The 17,804-nt window shown below is 39.6% G+C and overlaps 1 protein-coding gene across 2 annotated transcripts in view; it reads right to left on the minus strand.

Moving 5' to 3' along the window:
- LOC128013193 (neuropilin-1a) overlaps window positions 1-9,565 on the minus strand; it is a 63,579-nt gene extending 54,014 nt beyond the window's left edge. For both annotated transcript variants that reach the window (XM_052595979.1, XM_052595978.1), the window contains exons 1-2: window positions 8,963-9,565; window positions 6,846-7,020 (exon numbers count right to left, since the gene is read on the minus strand). In XM_052595979.1, the coding sequence (XP_052451939.1) occupies window positions 6,846-7,020; window positions 8,963-9,029 (242 nt within the window). In that variant the 5' untranslated portion in view covers window positions 9,030-9,565. The remainder of the gene's footprint in view (window positions 1-6,845; window positions 7,021-8,962) is intronic.
- Window positions 9,566-17,804: the final 8,239 nt, after the last annotated feature.

A 17,804-nucleotide genomic window follows, 5' to 3' on the forward strand; every position in this document is an offset into this window, starting at 1 on the left:
GAAAACTGTGCATATAACTGCACTGGGAGTAATTCAATTAACTTGCTTTCCTTGCGTGTCTTGCCCCCTTCCTCCAGGCTTGTACAATGTAGACAGCAGATGGGGGCAGGGAATTTACAAAGTGCTGCCTTTGACCAAGTCAGCATCATATCTCATGGGAACAGTGTCATGGTCAACAGTGAGACAAGGAATTGGGACACACACCCTTTAGATGCCAATTTCTGATTACATAAGAGGAAGCCGACGAACAAAAGAGAATTCAAAAAGAGACATTTGTTTCAACACCTAGCAATTTGTTTCCTTACTCATTCTGTGTCCTAATTTATTATCATGTACATTCTCACTTTATCTCCTTCCTTTCCGTTATCTTTAAAAAGAAAAGCAAGTTCCTGGAATTACAAACTCCATAGGGCACACACTGAGACAGCCAGGTGGTGTGTTGTTTTCTTTCCATTGCAATTCCTGTGCATTCTGCTGTGGCCTGGGCAATGTGCTTGTATCAAAGTGTGTGCACGCATATGTGTGGTGTCTTTTCGTGCGGCAGTTTGATCAAAGCGCTGATGCCAATGTTTGGAGGGCAAAGTGACCTCTCCATTCAAAAATCCACACTGCCACTGCCAACTTGGAGACCTTTTGAAAGATAATTAGCTCAGTGTGCATGCTATGACCAGCAGACCTGCTGGAAACTGGAGGAGAGGAAAGGTAAGGAGGGACTGATAGACTTAAACTGGCATAAAGGCTGAAACATTACAACACCACAAACATCTCACCAAGGGGTTGATTTAAAAACAGGTCAGTTTGCTGCTTTTGGAACATGTTATATTTAATTGTGAATTATAGTGTGAGAAAAGTACCACATTCGCACTCCAACAATTCCCCTAAAATAAACACCAGCCTGCTGAAAGACAAGACCAAGAGAAAAGCAAACAAAATGGGCAGGCGAATGAGGCAAAGGCTCTCAATCAGAGAGCCTTTGCCCCATTCATCAATGTCTCTTTTCCAGCCATCAAAGTCACTACCAACAGTATCGCAGTGAAAATGAAAATGGACAGCCCTCGGCTGCACCTAAACTGGAGCAAACCAATGATAGTGAGATGAAAGTTAAGTTCTTAAAACAAGATCTCACAGCCTAAAAAAAAAAAAAAAAAAAAAAAACTTAAGATGAAAAACGCAGTTTGCCATTTTAACACGGGGACCAAGTGGAGCTGAACCTTGTCAAACCTAAATCCCAGTCCAACTGGTCCCTTAAGCTCAGTGCAGTGTGGGCTGAACTATAGCTGTGCAGGAGCCCCATCAATCAAAAATAAAGGGCCATTTGCGGCTCTGGCAGCAAACTAAACAAGGCCAGCATGTGCAGACATGACAGTGCATTAGCTCTCCAACAGGACCACATCAGTTAAAGCATAAGCCCTTCTGATGTTCTCTAGGGGATCTTAAAAAAACAGGTTGTCTCAAAACAGATCTTTAACCAGTCTTGCTGAGAACCTCAACTCTTGGTTCCTGAGCAATGGAAATTATCCCTCCTTCACTCTCTCTCTGTGTTTCTCGTAAATTCTCGGATTCCATATATGGGCCTCTTAACTGAAACATCTCGCCCTGTCCATGCATGCAAGATAAGTCATCAATATTTGTGGCTTTAAAGACTTTAAATTTAAATTTTTAGGTGTGCTAAAAATACATATGGCCTCATACTAAATACATATGGCCTCAGTGCTATCTAAATGCAGTTTTCCTTTTCAACGTTTTTTCTTACATTAGATTATCACATCACAAAGTCATATCTTCACATCCTAATCCAGAGGTGAGATTAACAAATTGTTCTTTAATCATGCAACTTGTAAACCTCTACTTAGGAACATCTGAGCTGTAACAAAACAGAAATGAACAACAAGATTTGAACAAAACAAAACAAGATTTACTCAGCTTATTTACTCATGGATCCCAGCAGAAAATTGAAACTTTAGTTTTAATAAAAAAACTTCCATATAAGGAAACCTGTTCTGTAAGGAAAGTGGGAGAGATGTTTGCCAGGTTCTCTTAATAATCTTCTCATCGTTCTTCTGTCAGTGGGCAAATTTTGAGATTTGCTTCTGTGCTTTACTGCAACAATGGTGGAGGTTTGCTACAACTTTCTTAATTTCTAATTGATTTTGGTTATTCCTTCTTCTAAGCACCATTTATACAACCATAACTCAAACATCCTATTTAATATTCCACTTTTTTATCCTGTCTGCCCTTCTGCCTCCTCTTCATCTACTCACTTTCTAACACTCCCTTTCTTTTCTTCCCTACTTCCCTACTCCATCACTCTCTCCTCCCCTCATAGATAAGCTCACGCTGAGCGGCGAAGTGCCTAGGCTTTCTGAGAGAGAGACGGAGCGCAAGAGAACGAGGAGGACATGAATCAAGCCAGTGACAGAACAGCAGGGAGGACAGCAGATGTCACTGAGAGAGAGAGAGTTTCAATCAGCCCGTCCTTCCAACACACGGGCCAAGGTGAAGCGCTTCAGTGGCGGAAAACCCCTTGCCCTGACACACACATGCAGGAATATACACACCGCTTTAATCTTTCTCATTAGCCGGAGCACTTTACAACCTCAAGCTCCTCAGTGTCATGCAAGAGGGTTAGAGGGCCAAGGAGAAAATAAGGGTTAGGGTTAGGTTAGGGTTAGGAAATGTGTGCCAAAAAGTGAAAAAGGCATTAGGGTTAGGGACTGTGGAAAATACAGAACAACAACAATTGTTTCAGAACTATAAAACTAATGTGGATAGCATAGCTCTGACGTGCTACTGGACATAATATGCAACATTGTTGAGGTCTCCTCTAGAAGGCCTTTTTCATTAGATGGTCTAATAATAACTGTTTTCAAACAGGTTTTTCAAAAATACTTTATTGGTGGATACAACTAATAGCCACACCCCAAACTCATGTCATTGGTTAAACTGTTGCTGTTAGACTGGTCAGGATTCTCAAACAAACAGCAATGTTTTGAATGCACCACAGAACCTGCAGGCAATCAACCGTCAGGAGAGAAATTACATACATCATCTTTTTACAGCTCAGTTTTTTGAAATCTTCTATTCTCAACAGTATGTGGGCACTGTTGTGTATGTTTTTCAATGTTTGTGTCTCATTCTCCGTCTGGAATGGCTTTAGTAACACCACCTCGCTCTTGCTCCATATGACAGCTGCTGCCTCCTTTCCCTGTACCCAGAATCCAGCACAGAGCCAGAACAAATGTGATTTAGAAGCAGTCTAGGGACAAGAAACAACCTTCCAACACAGCAAACTGCTCAGTGCAGAGGCAAAAGCCCCTACTTTACGATCTGCTTTCTGTCTGCTGGGCGACACAAAGCACATCTACCATTAAATGCCATCTTTGTGAGATGAAACAGGAGCGTTACACCTGTTTTAGGAGCACTGAGTTCGACTCTGCCTCTGTGCCTTGCCCAGCACGCTTTTGATCCTGCTGACCATCCCTTAGAACAGATCACCGTGTTTATGTCTGTTAACAGGGGCCATAAGTATTTAAAACAATCTCTGTCAGCCCAAGCCTCCTCCACAGCCCAGAGGTCAAAGCATTCCCTAAACCCTTTAAAAAACCTCATCGTTTAGGATGAAAGGAGGTCCATTGCATTCCATACTTCTTTGGTTTTCCCTTCCGTGACAACCGGTGATGAATGTTCATGCCATACGGCTCTCTCTGTGTTTACTCGTTGTGGAGGAGTGGAGAGGGCCAGCGTTAGGTGTCTGGAAGAAGCAGGGAGAGTTACGGCCATTCCCAGCCTGGCTATGGAAGCTCTCAGTGGGGGAGAGGAGACTCATGGGCCCCTGCTCCAATGGAGCCCACGCAAACAATGGATCAAGTCCATCCCAGAGTCCCAGAGGCTGTGTTGATATTTAAACACTGGTGAGATCTACTGTTTTACCCTCTCTCTTCTCACCTCGGTTTGTCAGCCACAACATTATTTCAAATCAACAGCAGGGCATCTGAGCAAATGAATGGTAGCGCAGCTACTGAGTATTAAACCCATAACTAAATCAAAGGCATCTACTAGATTAAAGTCTCCATGACTAATCAGCTTTGTCCCAGTCTCCGAGCAACACAGATACAGGATGTGTGGTTTGTTTGGAAAGCCAAGATGTAGTTGCTCTCTCCGCAGGACATGTGGCACTTTGTGGGCTGACCCAGCAGGGCGGCGCTGAAGGATGGTCACTGCAAAGCTGTGCTTTCACACTTAGGGTTAGCCGAGGGCCTTCTAGTGGCCTCCATTGGGACCAATATTAAGCAAGCATTCTCTGAATGCCATCTTGACTATTCACAAGTGCAAACACATGCACAAATCCAAACAGACCGGCCATTGTTGTGCATTCTATGACTATGTACAAAAAATATTGCTTCAATCAGTAAAGCTTATCCCTTTTGAGAGCAAAGCTACACTCGGTCCTTTGCCACGTTTCAACAATTCCTCCAACCAATGCATCCCCTCACCACTTCAAGACAGGAATGTAACAATCGGGAGGAAATGTTTCCAGTTTTTGTTTGGTCAGCGGATTGGGGCGCATCAATGATTCATAGTGCTGTCAGAGGAATGTGTTATCAGGAGAGGACGGCCTCTGACACAACACAGTGCACACACACACAGAGACACACTATGACCTCACTGAAGTCCATCTGCGTTAATAACATTAAATACACCAGTGTGACAACCTACAATGCTGCCATCCCTTTTTTTTATGTGCAATCCAGTTATTTGGTCAAACTGTAAAATAAATAATGTATTTAAATATACAATTTTTTAAATAAAAATAATCATATTTATCTAAATATACAATCAAAAGTAAATAAAAAAACCTCTCTCAATCTGTCCATTTGTTCCGGTCAGAAACAAAACATGCCAGAGATCATCACATGCATGCAACACCCAGTGTTGACTCTGATCCGGCAGCTGTTTCTTTTCACAAGTGGACACGAAGCATTTCTTGTTTGCTTTGTTGATAACGGACATGTTATGCTGAGCATGTGCATTCCATTTGTTGCTAATTAGATTGCTAGCGGTGCACTGAAGCGTGCGTTGTAGCTTCCCTCGCTCGGCAGTCCATCTGATAAAGAAGCCATTTCGGCCATCAACAGTTCCCATTATGCACGAGGCCCTTAATGTGTGTCCAGCTGAATCTGGGAGTCAAGAAAACACCCCCTAATCTGCAGAAACCAGATCCACCAAACAGATGTCTATCTGGTCTCCGAGTTGAATTAGCGATAGAGGTGGTGGGGCTTCAATCTCTCTGGCCAATAACTTTCGGCCAATCACGGACGAAATTACGAAACAACTTTATATTTGCTTAAATGGCTGTTCTCCACAGCAATTTAAAATGATAGATTGAAGTGGGGAGATTATAGTGCCATTTAATGCAAGTGGCTGCCTTGGGGGGCGGGGGTGGGTGGGGGGTACAACCGCAACACATTTTAAGGAGGGGAAGAAAGCGCTGAAGCAGAGTTTTAGCAGAAAACACACTACTGAGGGGACTGAGTGTTTCTTCAAGTTAGCACTTACACTTAAATGGTACTGCTATTTTATGAACCATGACCACATGGAAAGGCATAATGCAAAACCAAATTATACAAAAAGCATTTCGGAGTTACAGATCAAGGCAAAAAATGTCTGCAAAGACAAAAAATAAATAAAAAAGCAAAGCACAAAATGACATTAGCAATCCGTTTGTATTGCTAATTTGGTGGTTTGCATGGGCAAAAAATAAAAACAAAAATAAAAGTTGTTTTAGGGGTGGAGCAAGCTAATATATTTTTATAGATTTTAAAGGCATTAGGTTTAATCAGCAAAGAAAAAAGCTGGTTTGTGCAAAAATTACCAAAGGCCAGAAGCACTCGATAATCCTCAATTGCTTTCCCTACAACTTCATAATCCCAAACAGTTCCCAGCACACTTTAAAGAGCTCACGTTAAACTCGTTTCTATCCTCTGACTGCCTCGGGAGCTAAACATGCACATTCTTTAACTTGGCTTGTTCGAACACAGGCAAACCAGTGCTGGATAATTTCATTAGGAGGGCTCATTATGTCCTCACCATGTGTCTATCCACACTCCATTCACTCTAAGTATCCCCTGGTTGGAGATTTGCGAGCGTATGCGTATCTGTGACTGGAGGGGGGTCTGGTCGTTTCTGGGCAGCGAAACCTGAACTCTCAGAAGAGACGGACCCCCTATGAGCAGACAGCACGGGGTCATCTGGGGCTGTAAATCTCTGTAGGTTTAACAGAGACATAAAAAGGTAAAGATCCTGATAAACGGTGTCATTAATAAGCGGCATTCAGCGAACACAAAGGACTCCAGGTGGAAGACTATCTGGGTGGAGGGGATACAGTAACAGAGGCAGCCACACTCTGACAGTACAATGACGTCCCTCAGACCCGCCAGCACAAACAAAGGAAACAGACGGATGGAGAAGGAGAAAGAGAGGAGAGAGAGAGGACTGGACTCAGTGGAAACAAGCTGCACCAACCAAACCACATGTCATTGTTGAATCATGATGTTAAAATATAAAACTACCTTATTGTTTCACCTTTTGGCCTCTGCCAGCACAATGTGTAGGGGCAAACTCCAACACATACAAGTGTTGACTTAAATTGTGTTATTTTTAACACATTTACACAAAAGTAAAAAAATAAATGCTTTTGGAAAACCAACTGTAAATGAAATCAGCACTAAAGGAAGCCAAGCACACATGATGGTGTCTGCTCCACACCAGCTGAACGTCTTCACACACTCAAGCAGCACCAGCAGGTGGCGCACCTCCACACCAAATACTGCACACTGAACACTTACTTGCACTCTCTGTCTTCCAGGTCAAAGTGTGGGTTGAAGTTGATCAAAATCCTCTGGTTCGGACCTGGAGCTGTAATCACCCATGTGCACTTCTGAGACGGGTAGTAAGACAGCGGGTAACCGGGTGAAGTCAGGTAATTTGCGCTAGTGATTCTGATATTGTCCCCACATTTGTCTGAAAGAAAAGAAAAGAAGAGAAAACTTTGATTCATGCAGTAAATCTGGTCACCAACATACACCATGCTGTGTTTTGGAAGATTGTCCCCAGTGTGGAACTACCTGAAGAAGGTTTTTAAGAAATAACCTTCTGATCACCCAGCTGCTCAATCCGAGTTTAACAACCAACAATACACAGCTACAGCTATATATACAGTGAATACACTGAGCACTTCCAGTGACGAGAAAATGATAACCGTTTTAACATGGTTTCCCATGGTGCAAATGCATTCCATGTTCATTGTGACACTGTCCTGAATATTTTATTTTTAAACACATAATACAATACCACTACTGTATAGTTTGACATAAGAATGACTGTGCCGTTTCTCTCCAAGCATTCACTAGAATAGAGAAAAGCTCCTCTAGTTTTTTCTGACCTATTTCTAAGCACTAAATAAAGGCTTGATATTTTCGCCTATATTTAATGTCATTATGTGGGAGGGAAGCATGACCTGTGTGTCTCCCATATTTGATCTGTTTGCTCTTTCAAACACTCTTCAGCTGATCAACACTGGATTTCATCATATCCATCAACAAACAAACTCAAGGAGCACCACATGGCTCACAGTCTAACGGAGATGTTTACATGTAAACAACAACTTTTTATTTAATAAACAACAACACATTCAGACAGAAATATGAAAGGGCTTCAATGAAAAACTGCCAGCATAAAATATACGCCAAAACAACTCAAGATATTTTAGGCAAACAGAACGAACTAAATGTTTTAAATAAGGGTTAGTAAAGTATATTGCATAAAAAAAATTAAAAAAAACTTTATTATAAGATGATTTTGTGCGAGGTTAATCTTGTTGAGAGCGAATCATGACCCTTAAATCACTCTTAAAAACAGAATTTGTAATGCTCAGTCATTATTTAAATTCATAATTGTACAGTAAACACATGATTATCTGCACATGAGCTCATAAAAACTGAAGTGACAAAACCACATGCAAGTGACCCGATGAAATCTCGCTTGAAGACTTCTAGACTTCATTCCGGACAGACATGAGATCCTTTATGTGACTTTATGTGAATTAACAAAACAGGCGGACGAGTGCGCAAACAGGACTGATTACGATAAAACATCGAGCATGGCCTACTAAACAACACTTTTACCGAAGTTTATAAAGATAATTACACCTACACTTAACCAAACTTATTCACAAACACGACTAATGGGACACAGATATTATTAATGACTGCAGTTCATTATACCAGACCCTTAATGTTACAGTTAGGCGTCAGATTATCTGAAATAATGTTCAAATGCAGTCTCTCAAATGTGGCCGAGATTAGAGTCAGCAACACAAAACTTTTCAGGCGAACAGAAAACTTTAGGTAGCACTTTATAATAACTTTTTTATTTTTATTTTTAATAACAACATAAGATAATACTCAACTAATGCGTAGTTAATCTATATTAAAATAAGATTTTGTTTTAGTTTATTATATTTTGAAATATTTGAACGCACATTAAGGTTAGCTTAATGTATTAAGAAATATAACACAATAATCTTATAATTTTTCATTATAATACATGTAAAAATATTAATGTAAAATAATATATATATATATATATATATATATATATATATATATATTATAAATATTCGCCATTTGATAAACATTAATGCTATTATTTGAAGTTATTATAAAATATATCTACCACATGAACACATCTGACCACAGTCGGTGCGTGTGTTGTACAGCGCAAAACAACAACTGAATATCTCAGCGGTTAACAGATCTGACCGCTCTTCCGGTGTCAGAAACCGGCGGCAGGTGAGAGCAGGTGACCGGTCTACAGTCGCAACCCCTCATTTTTAGGCTTCCCCATCTAATTCCAAAGAAAAGTCAGGAAACACCCCGGTCACTGAATTTCAGTCGACACTCACCATTTTTTAAAGCACTGACGGCGAGAAAGATTCCCGTGAAGAGGATCAACACTAATCCACAATGCATCCTCGATTCCTTGAGTTCTGAAGAAAATTTAAGAAGAAAAAAATAAAATCCTTCAATGGTCGTATAGGGGTAATTCCTCTCGTTCGCAGGGAAGGGAACCAAAAGAAGGCGTAAAAGGGTCTGAGCGCGTCTGAACTGCGGGGTTGTGTGCGTCTTCAGGTCGCGTGCATCCTGCCATTCAGCTCTGGTTTCCTCTGCGCTCTCCCAGCCGCGCTCCTCTCTCCTTGGCCATTCCCTTCAGCCTGTTAAAGAATGACAGAAAAGACGTTGCAGCTCCGCGAAATAGACGAGCAGACGTGCGTAATCCTGTGCGTAAAGTGAGAGTGAGAGAGAGATCGCGTGTAGAAAGACTTTGGCTAAAAGTGGCTTGGAGACGCGAATCAGCCTGCGCGTAGTAACCCGGCGATCTGCTTCGTCTCAAAATCTGAGTGAGGAGCACAAACATCTGGCGATTGGCTTTGCCATAACAGCGTCTTAAACAAGGGATACACCCCCTAAATTACGCTTCCCTTCTTCCCAGAGTGTGTTGCTCTGCCGTGTGCCAGATGCGCAGGGCTTTCTCATTGGTTTGATTACACATATGCAAAGCCCGACCTATACGGAGCCCAACCTCTCGTATAAGAGCCCAAGACCTCTGCGAGACACTGTCCAGCCCTCGCGCGCCGTGGAAGTGTGGCACGGGTTGCTGATCAAAATAAATAAATAGATTCAATAAAATAGCTAACACCAGCCACTTTTAGCTCTCAAAATGAGAAGAGCACAAAGCCGCTGTATATATTTCACACAAATAAAGCGCAAAAGCGTAGGCTAACACAGCTTTTTATTCAATCGATAGCTTCTTATATGAATCGCTTCTATCTTATCTATATTATTTTAGTATGCATTTGCATGTCTTTGCGTAGCCTGTCTGTACACATGCATGCAAACACAAAATTAAAGACGAAACATTATAGTGACCACCAGCATGAGTATGCATTATTATTCTTGTTGTTACAATGCAATCCAGAACTTCGTTCAATATTGCACAATTCTGATCAACAGGAGGATGTATTATACAAATATGGAAATATGTCCGTATAGGGGCAACCTGTTTTTTTTTTTTTTTTCTTTAAGGGTTTATCACACTGAAATATGTTGCAACCGTTTACGCTGCATGGTGCGTTAAAACGCGCGTTTCATCCATCAGCAGGAGCGTTGAGCGAGGGGACTTGCGCGTTACGCAGCAGCGGTACATGGATGGACAAGTTGCATAGTCGCATCGACTTCGCTTTCGTGCACAACGGTGTCCTCATTTGGTCACTTCAACCGAATCCTTTCTGCTTAGACAAACAATCAGCACTTGCCTACAAGCTGCCAAATCCGTTAACGTCCCGTAGCCTGTACAGTAGCTACGATCGCCCAGCCCGTTGTGCTCTGCTGCGCTACGGTCCTCATACACATCAGCTTCGGATCCGATCGTGTCTCCCACTCCAAATACAGTCAGTCCTTTCCAGCTCCGCTTGTATCCTTCATTCGGCTCTGTACAGCAACCAGCCACCAATCACCGAGAGCAGACGGAGCCCACAGAGTCAGAGAGCTCGAGGACAAGGGACGGGTCCGGAGAGAAGGAAGAAAGCGCGCTTCATTCTTGAGGAATCTCAGAGAGGTTGCCTTGTTCCGCGAGACTGCCCCGGCGAGCCGCCTACACCATCCACTCCATCCACTATAGCACTACAATGCATGGACGTTTCTTGCAAAACAATCCTATTTTTTTTTTTTTTTTGCAGATCATATCACAACTTGTTTTCAACAAAGCCTGGAGATTATACTAAAAATGCATTTTGTTTCGGGTGATATTGCCTGATCTGAACCATTAGCAAAAGTGGACCATCAATTAAAGTGGGACAAAGAGGTTTTATGACAGATTGCCCTTATCAGTCATTCATAATAATGTCACAAGGTTCTTTGTGATTCTGAGCCAGCACATGATGGAAGACCCTCCCTACACATGCTTCTATGGTGCTTCTTCAATGATATCATTGGAGGACAAAAAGGTTTATATTGTTGGCAAACTGCATTAAGGTTACTTGCTTGTGAAGGTTCGTTTTAACCATCATCTCACTTAAGACTTATGATCATAAATCAAAAAACATACAGCGTTTAGATATTTCCAGTCTACTTGGAAACAGGCGTTCACATGTGGCACTAGAAGTTGCTCTGTGGGTTGTTGTTGGTTTTCAGTGTTTTCGGTCTATATTTTGCTGGTTGTTTTATCATCATAAACTGATATGTGATGAGGATATGATGATACTGGCAGCAATATACCACGGATTCAGAGCATAATATTTCCTGACGCCATTCACCATGCAGTGTTCTCCTCAGGGACATGAACGTTACTTTGATCAACTGCAAGCTTTGTGTTTTTATTTATTTTTTACTTTTTTGTTAACTACAAACTTTATGTGACTGGCAAGTCAATTTAAACTTCTCTTTTCCGAGTCTATTAAATTGCATCCTATTCAAATGCATCCAATGTTAATTCATTGAATCGGATTTTATATTTTCCACTAGCCCAAGTCTGTAAGCTCAATGAGAAGTTTTCAAACGCTGGAAAAAATTATTTGCACTCCAGTGTCAGTGTTTTCATATGAGACCAGACCTCTAGAGACACATGCCTTCCTCGCGTCCCCCGACCACCACATATAGCACTTAAGCGGGCTTCAGCTCTCAGAGGGACCCCGTGCTGCTGGACCGAGGCTCAAGCCGCTCAACTATGCTTTGTCTCCGCTGCTAACAGACCACAGCGATGCACTACTGTGGGGAAGGGCTTAGCTTCTGAATATTAACTAGGTCACGCTGACGTTGCTTGGTAACCGTTCTGCAGTGTCCAGTCACGTATTCTAATTAATATTTATAAGTCAAGACCTTCAACATGACAAGGCTATGTTCGAGAAGCAATGCTAGCATACTTACTGCCACTGTATCTTGTACAGTAGCCTACTATAGAAGCCAATTTCTAATGTATTATGAAAAAAAAAAATATATATATATATCCATGCTTTTGTAATTCATAATAAGGACATAAAAAGTTAAATTAATGAGATAAAGACTAAGTCATAATTATGAGATAAAAGTCCAAATTATGGGTTAAAAAGCCAAACTTTATGAGATAAAAAGTAGAAATTATGGATTAGAAAACTTGAACATTAATTCAGAATTACAAGATGAAAAGTTGAATTCATCAGTCAAGGACACAATTTCAAGTTGCTTATTCATAATTATGAGATAAATTATAGGTCAAAAAGACATCTTTAAGATATTAAGTCAAAATTATGACATACAAAGTTACAATTATGGGTTAAAAATAATTTTAAGAAATACAATATATATATATATATATATATATATATATATATATATATATATATATATATATTAGTGCAGTATAATTATGAGCTAAAAATTAAAACATGGGTTAGAAAAAAAAAAATCAGTCAAAATTATGAAATTAAAAGACTGACACAAAAGTAAATTGTGGTTAAAAGTTAAGATACTAAATCATAATTATGATCTTAAAATGTGAAATTATGTGTTAAAAAAACAGTAAAAAATATAGAAAAAAAGTTGAAAATATTGGTTAAACCCAAATTTTTTAGATGCAACGTCATAATTATGAGATAAAAAGTTGTAGTTATGAGATAACAGTGATTTGAAAATTTTCCATGAAAGAGTGCATGTTATTCATTAATAAATATTAATATCAAACAGACTACACTGTCACAGCGTCTCATATATGCTGCATGCAGCACACCTAATATAATTAGGTTATCATTGATGTTTGGCAGAAGTGTTGACCTCACTGGTTACCCATTATAAAGATCAGATGTGACCACGTGTGTCCAGTTCACTGACCTATTGTTGTTCTGACAGAAAGGAAGTGTAAATGCATTGCTCAGCATATGCTAATCAGGTGCCACTAAAGGGAACTCCGATGTTCTAAACAAATCAGCTTTCTTTGTGATTATGTCAGTCAGGGTCATACTGAATGCGTTCTCTGCAGAAACACAACATGCATTTAAGTGGGAAAACACACAGTATGTCCATTTAGTCAATTTTCTGATAAAATGTGGGAGAGCACTTCAATTTACGCATTCCACACTCAGGCTTCAGCAACGATCTGTTTCTTAAAAAACCAAAGCACCTCATCAGTTTATGACCAATCACTATTAGGAATCCCTGCCACTTCTGCGGATGGCACAGAAGGAAGGAGAGCGAGGCAGCCTTTCTATAAAATTGTATTTGACTAGACTCTATTCTCTAGGGGGTAATAAGGCTCTATAACAATGAGATTGAGTAATTTCACAGAGTCTACGGCTGCCATATCTTAGGGATGGATGGTGGTTTTGCAGGAACAATGGAGAGTCCATTTAACAAATTTGTTCCTTCCTGTCCTGAGTTATCTTTCATACATTCCTGAGGAATAATTAGCAGCGAACAAAGGCACACATTACGTTTGTCTGAGTGCATTTGGGTTTCGTTAATGCATCTTTTCTTTCATTTTCAACCACTCGAAAAGCAAAAACAGCCCTTCATTTGATGATTATGAACCTAGTATTAATATAGCATTTTGCATATTAATTGAAAGTGTGGTGACATACATTTGGAAAAGTTGGCATTACCATAAAACGGCCACCCAATTGGAAAGCTTGTCAATGACTTAATAAGTCATGATAATTTTAGCCTTGCCTCTAAATGAGAGGGTGTGCCGATTCTCATATCGTTTCTGCCAAAGCTGAAGCCACATGAAAGACTGGGTTTGTTTATTTTTGAGGTTTTGGACGGCTATTGCTAATAAAATAGCATTTACCGCATGAAGTCTCTAATGTTCTGGGATGAAACGCCACCATAAAAGCTAATGTAAGTGACTGGCAGACGGCACAGGCATGAGCTGGATCTGCAAGCATGACCTCTTTGTATTCAGACATGTTACAATTTTAATAACTTTTCATAATCTTTCATAAAATTACAAAACACCACAGTCACTCTTGCTCCAATCAAACAGCGGTATCGGTAATTGTTCTAAATGCTTTTACACAGTTTGAAGCTGATCCAATAACTATATCATTCTGCAGAAACTGTTACCGTGGGAAGGGCAAATGCTGCAGATATCATATTGAGGTTATGTTAGACTTGTAAATTTTGCACCAAAGGCCATTTTTATATCTGCACATGTTGTTAAATTAATTATGCATCTAAAATACCAGTCAAAATTTAGTTACATAATTCACACCTTTGCCAGCTGTAGGTGATTATTTGCCTCAGAACACACACACACACACACACACACACACACACACACACAGACGTACAGTACAACCCTACGTGATCGCCTTTGGCTTGCTCAAAATTATGATGAAATTATGTTAAAAGATGATTCTTGCTGTTTAATGACATGAAAACCCACATTTGGCAATGCCAACGAGTCTTTGTGAATGAAATGTGACATGAACAATTTCACAAACAAATCATTATTCATCAATATATTTCGTACTGAAGATTCTTCTAAATGTACAAAACATTTAGGAACAAATGAAACCACATATAAAAACCATGCAATGCAGTTTAAGTAAAAAGTTTTTAACACTAATTTGATACTTGGATATTTCATATTAAAGACATTCCATCATACAGTGTGTATGCAGTTTATGGCCAACCTGATTTCATTGGAAACATAACTATTTTACAGTGTGCTGACTGTATAAAAATGCCCCAAAATGCATGGTTTTTAGGAAAAATGCATGACCTGTAATGTCACCCCTAAACGTTCATGTTGCTGGGGTGTAAGCAGGTTGTATCCAAATGTACGAATGAGATTTGAATTGGGGGAATCTTAAAATTGTACTGATTTCGTACTGGCTAAAGCTTAAATTGTGACATGTCTCGAGGAAACAAGAATCATTTCCTTCAGTCCTGTGCACTTCATTTGATTCTAATTACATTTCGGTGAGAGGTTTGTTTATATGTGCGTGTCTGTGTGATCCGAGTAAAGCAAACATCCCCAAAACTCATTTAATATCACAAACTTCCAAGAGCTATTTTAAGGCCCAGTGCTTCATCAGAGCTATCAGTAAAATCCACACAGTGGCTGCTGTTCCCTTTCATCCTTTCAGCTTTTTGCTCTTAGCGTAGATGCAAAGTCTACTGAGAATCCCTTGATTAGAAACAAGAAGGAAAAAAAAAACACTTCCCAGTCTATTGATCCACTGGGACCCCGGCAGTTCAAGATGAAGAGCGGTGCTCGCAAAATCAGGGCATCCTGAGAGAAAAGCAGCCAAAATGAAGGGAAGTGTGAGCGGAATCTGTTTAGTTTTACATCGCAGAGCAGTGCCATTGTCATGCATTGTTCCTATGGATCTCACAGAGGCATAGATGTAAAAGATACACGTTTCACTGCAGTAATGCTTCTCAAATACTGACTCAAATGACCCGAATTTGTCATGGAGGTTGTCGGCATCATGCAAACTTTGATGCCTAATCAAATGATTCATCCTGAAAGGAACGATCAGCGCTCAAAGGATCCATCCCAGGATTACACAGCAGAAGCTTCACCCTCGCTTTAATTGGATTGCAGACACAGCAAGTCAAAACCTCACAAGAAACTGAGACTGCTTTCATTGCACCACATTTCAGCATACTCGTCGACATTTTCTGCATGTGAAAAGAGGCAGACGGGATGGAACATCAATATGCAAGAGCTAGAACTCAAAAGGAACTTCATAAATATGGGAACGCGAGAGCTGCACCTGACAGAAGACTCGGAGAGAAATGTTCTGTCTGTGAATTTGTGCTGAGACGAAGCAGTTTCTGCTCAGATTGAGGGGATGGCTGGGTTTTTGTTGCAAATCCGTCCGACTCAAGAGTGTCAAGCATCACTTTTGTGAGCATCGGCATTTGAACGTTTCCCTCGTGGCGCAGACACAAATGAGATGCATCCCCTTTTGATCTTTCTTCAAGTGAGAGAGAAATGGGTATGATATTTGGAAACAGAGAAACTCAACTTATCTCCTTCACTATGAAAAAAAAAGTATTTTAGCTTCATATCAGACTAAACCTGCCAAGACCCAGACCAACACTAGACCCTTGAAGAGCCAGACTTGTGCTGGAATATATGACATCATTCATGCAGATGCCTTTAACCAAAGCAACAAATGAAGCAACATTAACTTGAAAAGTGCTGCACTACAAAATCATAAATAAAACAGCTTAGTGTTTTAGGACGTGATAAGTGTTTGTGGAAGAGGTGTATCTTTAGACCTTTAAATATATATGTGTATAGATACTGTAAATAATTAACTATTATATATCAATATATTATATATCATATATTATCATGTGAATTCATATGCATTTCTTAATAGTATTTTACATAAAAATTATATATATGTGTGTGTGTGTAAAATCACAAAAACAATATAATAATAATAATAATGTTAATGATAATAATAATGATAATAATAATAATGATAATAATCATATCTGATACAAGTAATATTTGACATTAAAATAACTGGTGTTTAAACATAATGCAGTATTTTATTCCTTTTATATAGAAATAAAATATAAAAAATATTTTAATAAAATACACAAATGAATAATATTAAATTTAGTGTTTATTTCATATAACGAGAACAGTTTGTTGTGAAGAGCCGTACAATTCTTGTCAATTCTCAACCTGTTGTTGAAATAATTATGATCTTTAGTTTGCCTGAAATAGACTGTGGTGGTGGAACCAAAGGCCAAGGCCCAGACAATATCTTTACGTTTACAGATACTGAGTAATGAGACCTAGAGCAGGTTTATGCAGACCTGAGTGATTTTAGGACTCCAAAGATCACAAGAGACTAATGAAAGCATGCACAGCTCCCATTGTCTCAGTTCAGCATGTGTTTGGTCAATAATTATCTCAACAGGTGGTGATGCCACAGGACCCCTGCTGACCACATCTTACGGGACGGAGAGACGGGGGTCTGCTGGAGACCAGCTCACAGGCGAAACAGAGACGACAGTCTCCAGCATTGAGCACAGGATAGACCCTAAAACAGAAGCACAGCTCAGATAGTGAAGATTAACAGATACAGGAGAGATTAGAGGCTGGAATATGAGAACACAAGACCCCCTTCACCGCGGGTGTGTAAACACGAGCCGGGGCACAAACTGTTACTCTTTTTGTGTGTGTGTGTGTGTGGTGGGGGGTCGAAGGTACCGGGCTAATGTTTGATCTCTTCCTGTCAGGCTTGTGTCAAAGGGTCATGTGACTCAGCCACTGTTTTAGTATGAGATCACTTACATGAGATGGGAAAGATAGCTTGATTTAATCATGGGTTTCTGTGTGTGTGTGTGTGTGTGTGTGAGTGAGAGAGAGAGAGAGAGAGAGAGAGACAGAAAGAAAGAAAGAAAGAAAGAAAGAAAGAGACAATGATTACAAAATTTTAATTGACATAATATAAATTTGGTTTCAAACTTAATTTCATATATGTATATATTTGAAGTAATATACTTCATCGTATTTTACCATTTGAAATATATATAAATAATTTATATAAACTTATATTTTTTATATAAGTAATGTATTATGATGTATTTTAATAATATCTTAAAATATATTTTTTAATTTCATAATTAACTAACATATTTAATATATTCAAATATAATTTATTCAGTATTTTATTGTTACAATTTGAAATAATATTCCAACCCGATCTCATGGCAATTCGTATATTTTTCACAAGGTGGCTT

The sequence above is a fragment of the Carassius gibelio genome, chromosome B24 (genome assembly GCF_023724105.1).
Source record: "Carassius gibelio isolate Cgi1373 ecotype wild population from Czech Republic chromosome B24, carGib1.2-hapl.c, whole genome shotgun sequence".
Classification (NCBI taxonomy): domain Eukaryota; kingdom Metazoa; phylum Chordata; class Actinopteri; order Cypriniformes; family Cyprinidae; genus Carassius; species Carassius gibelio.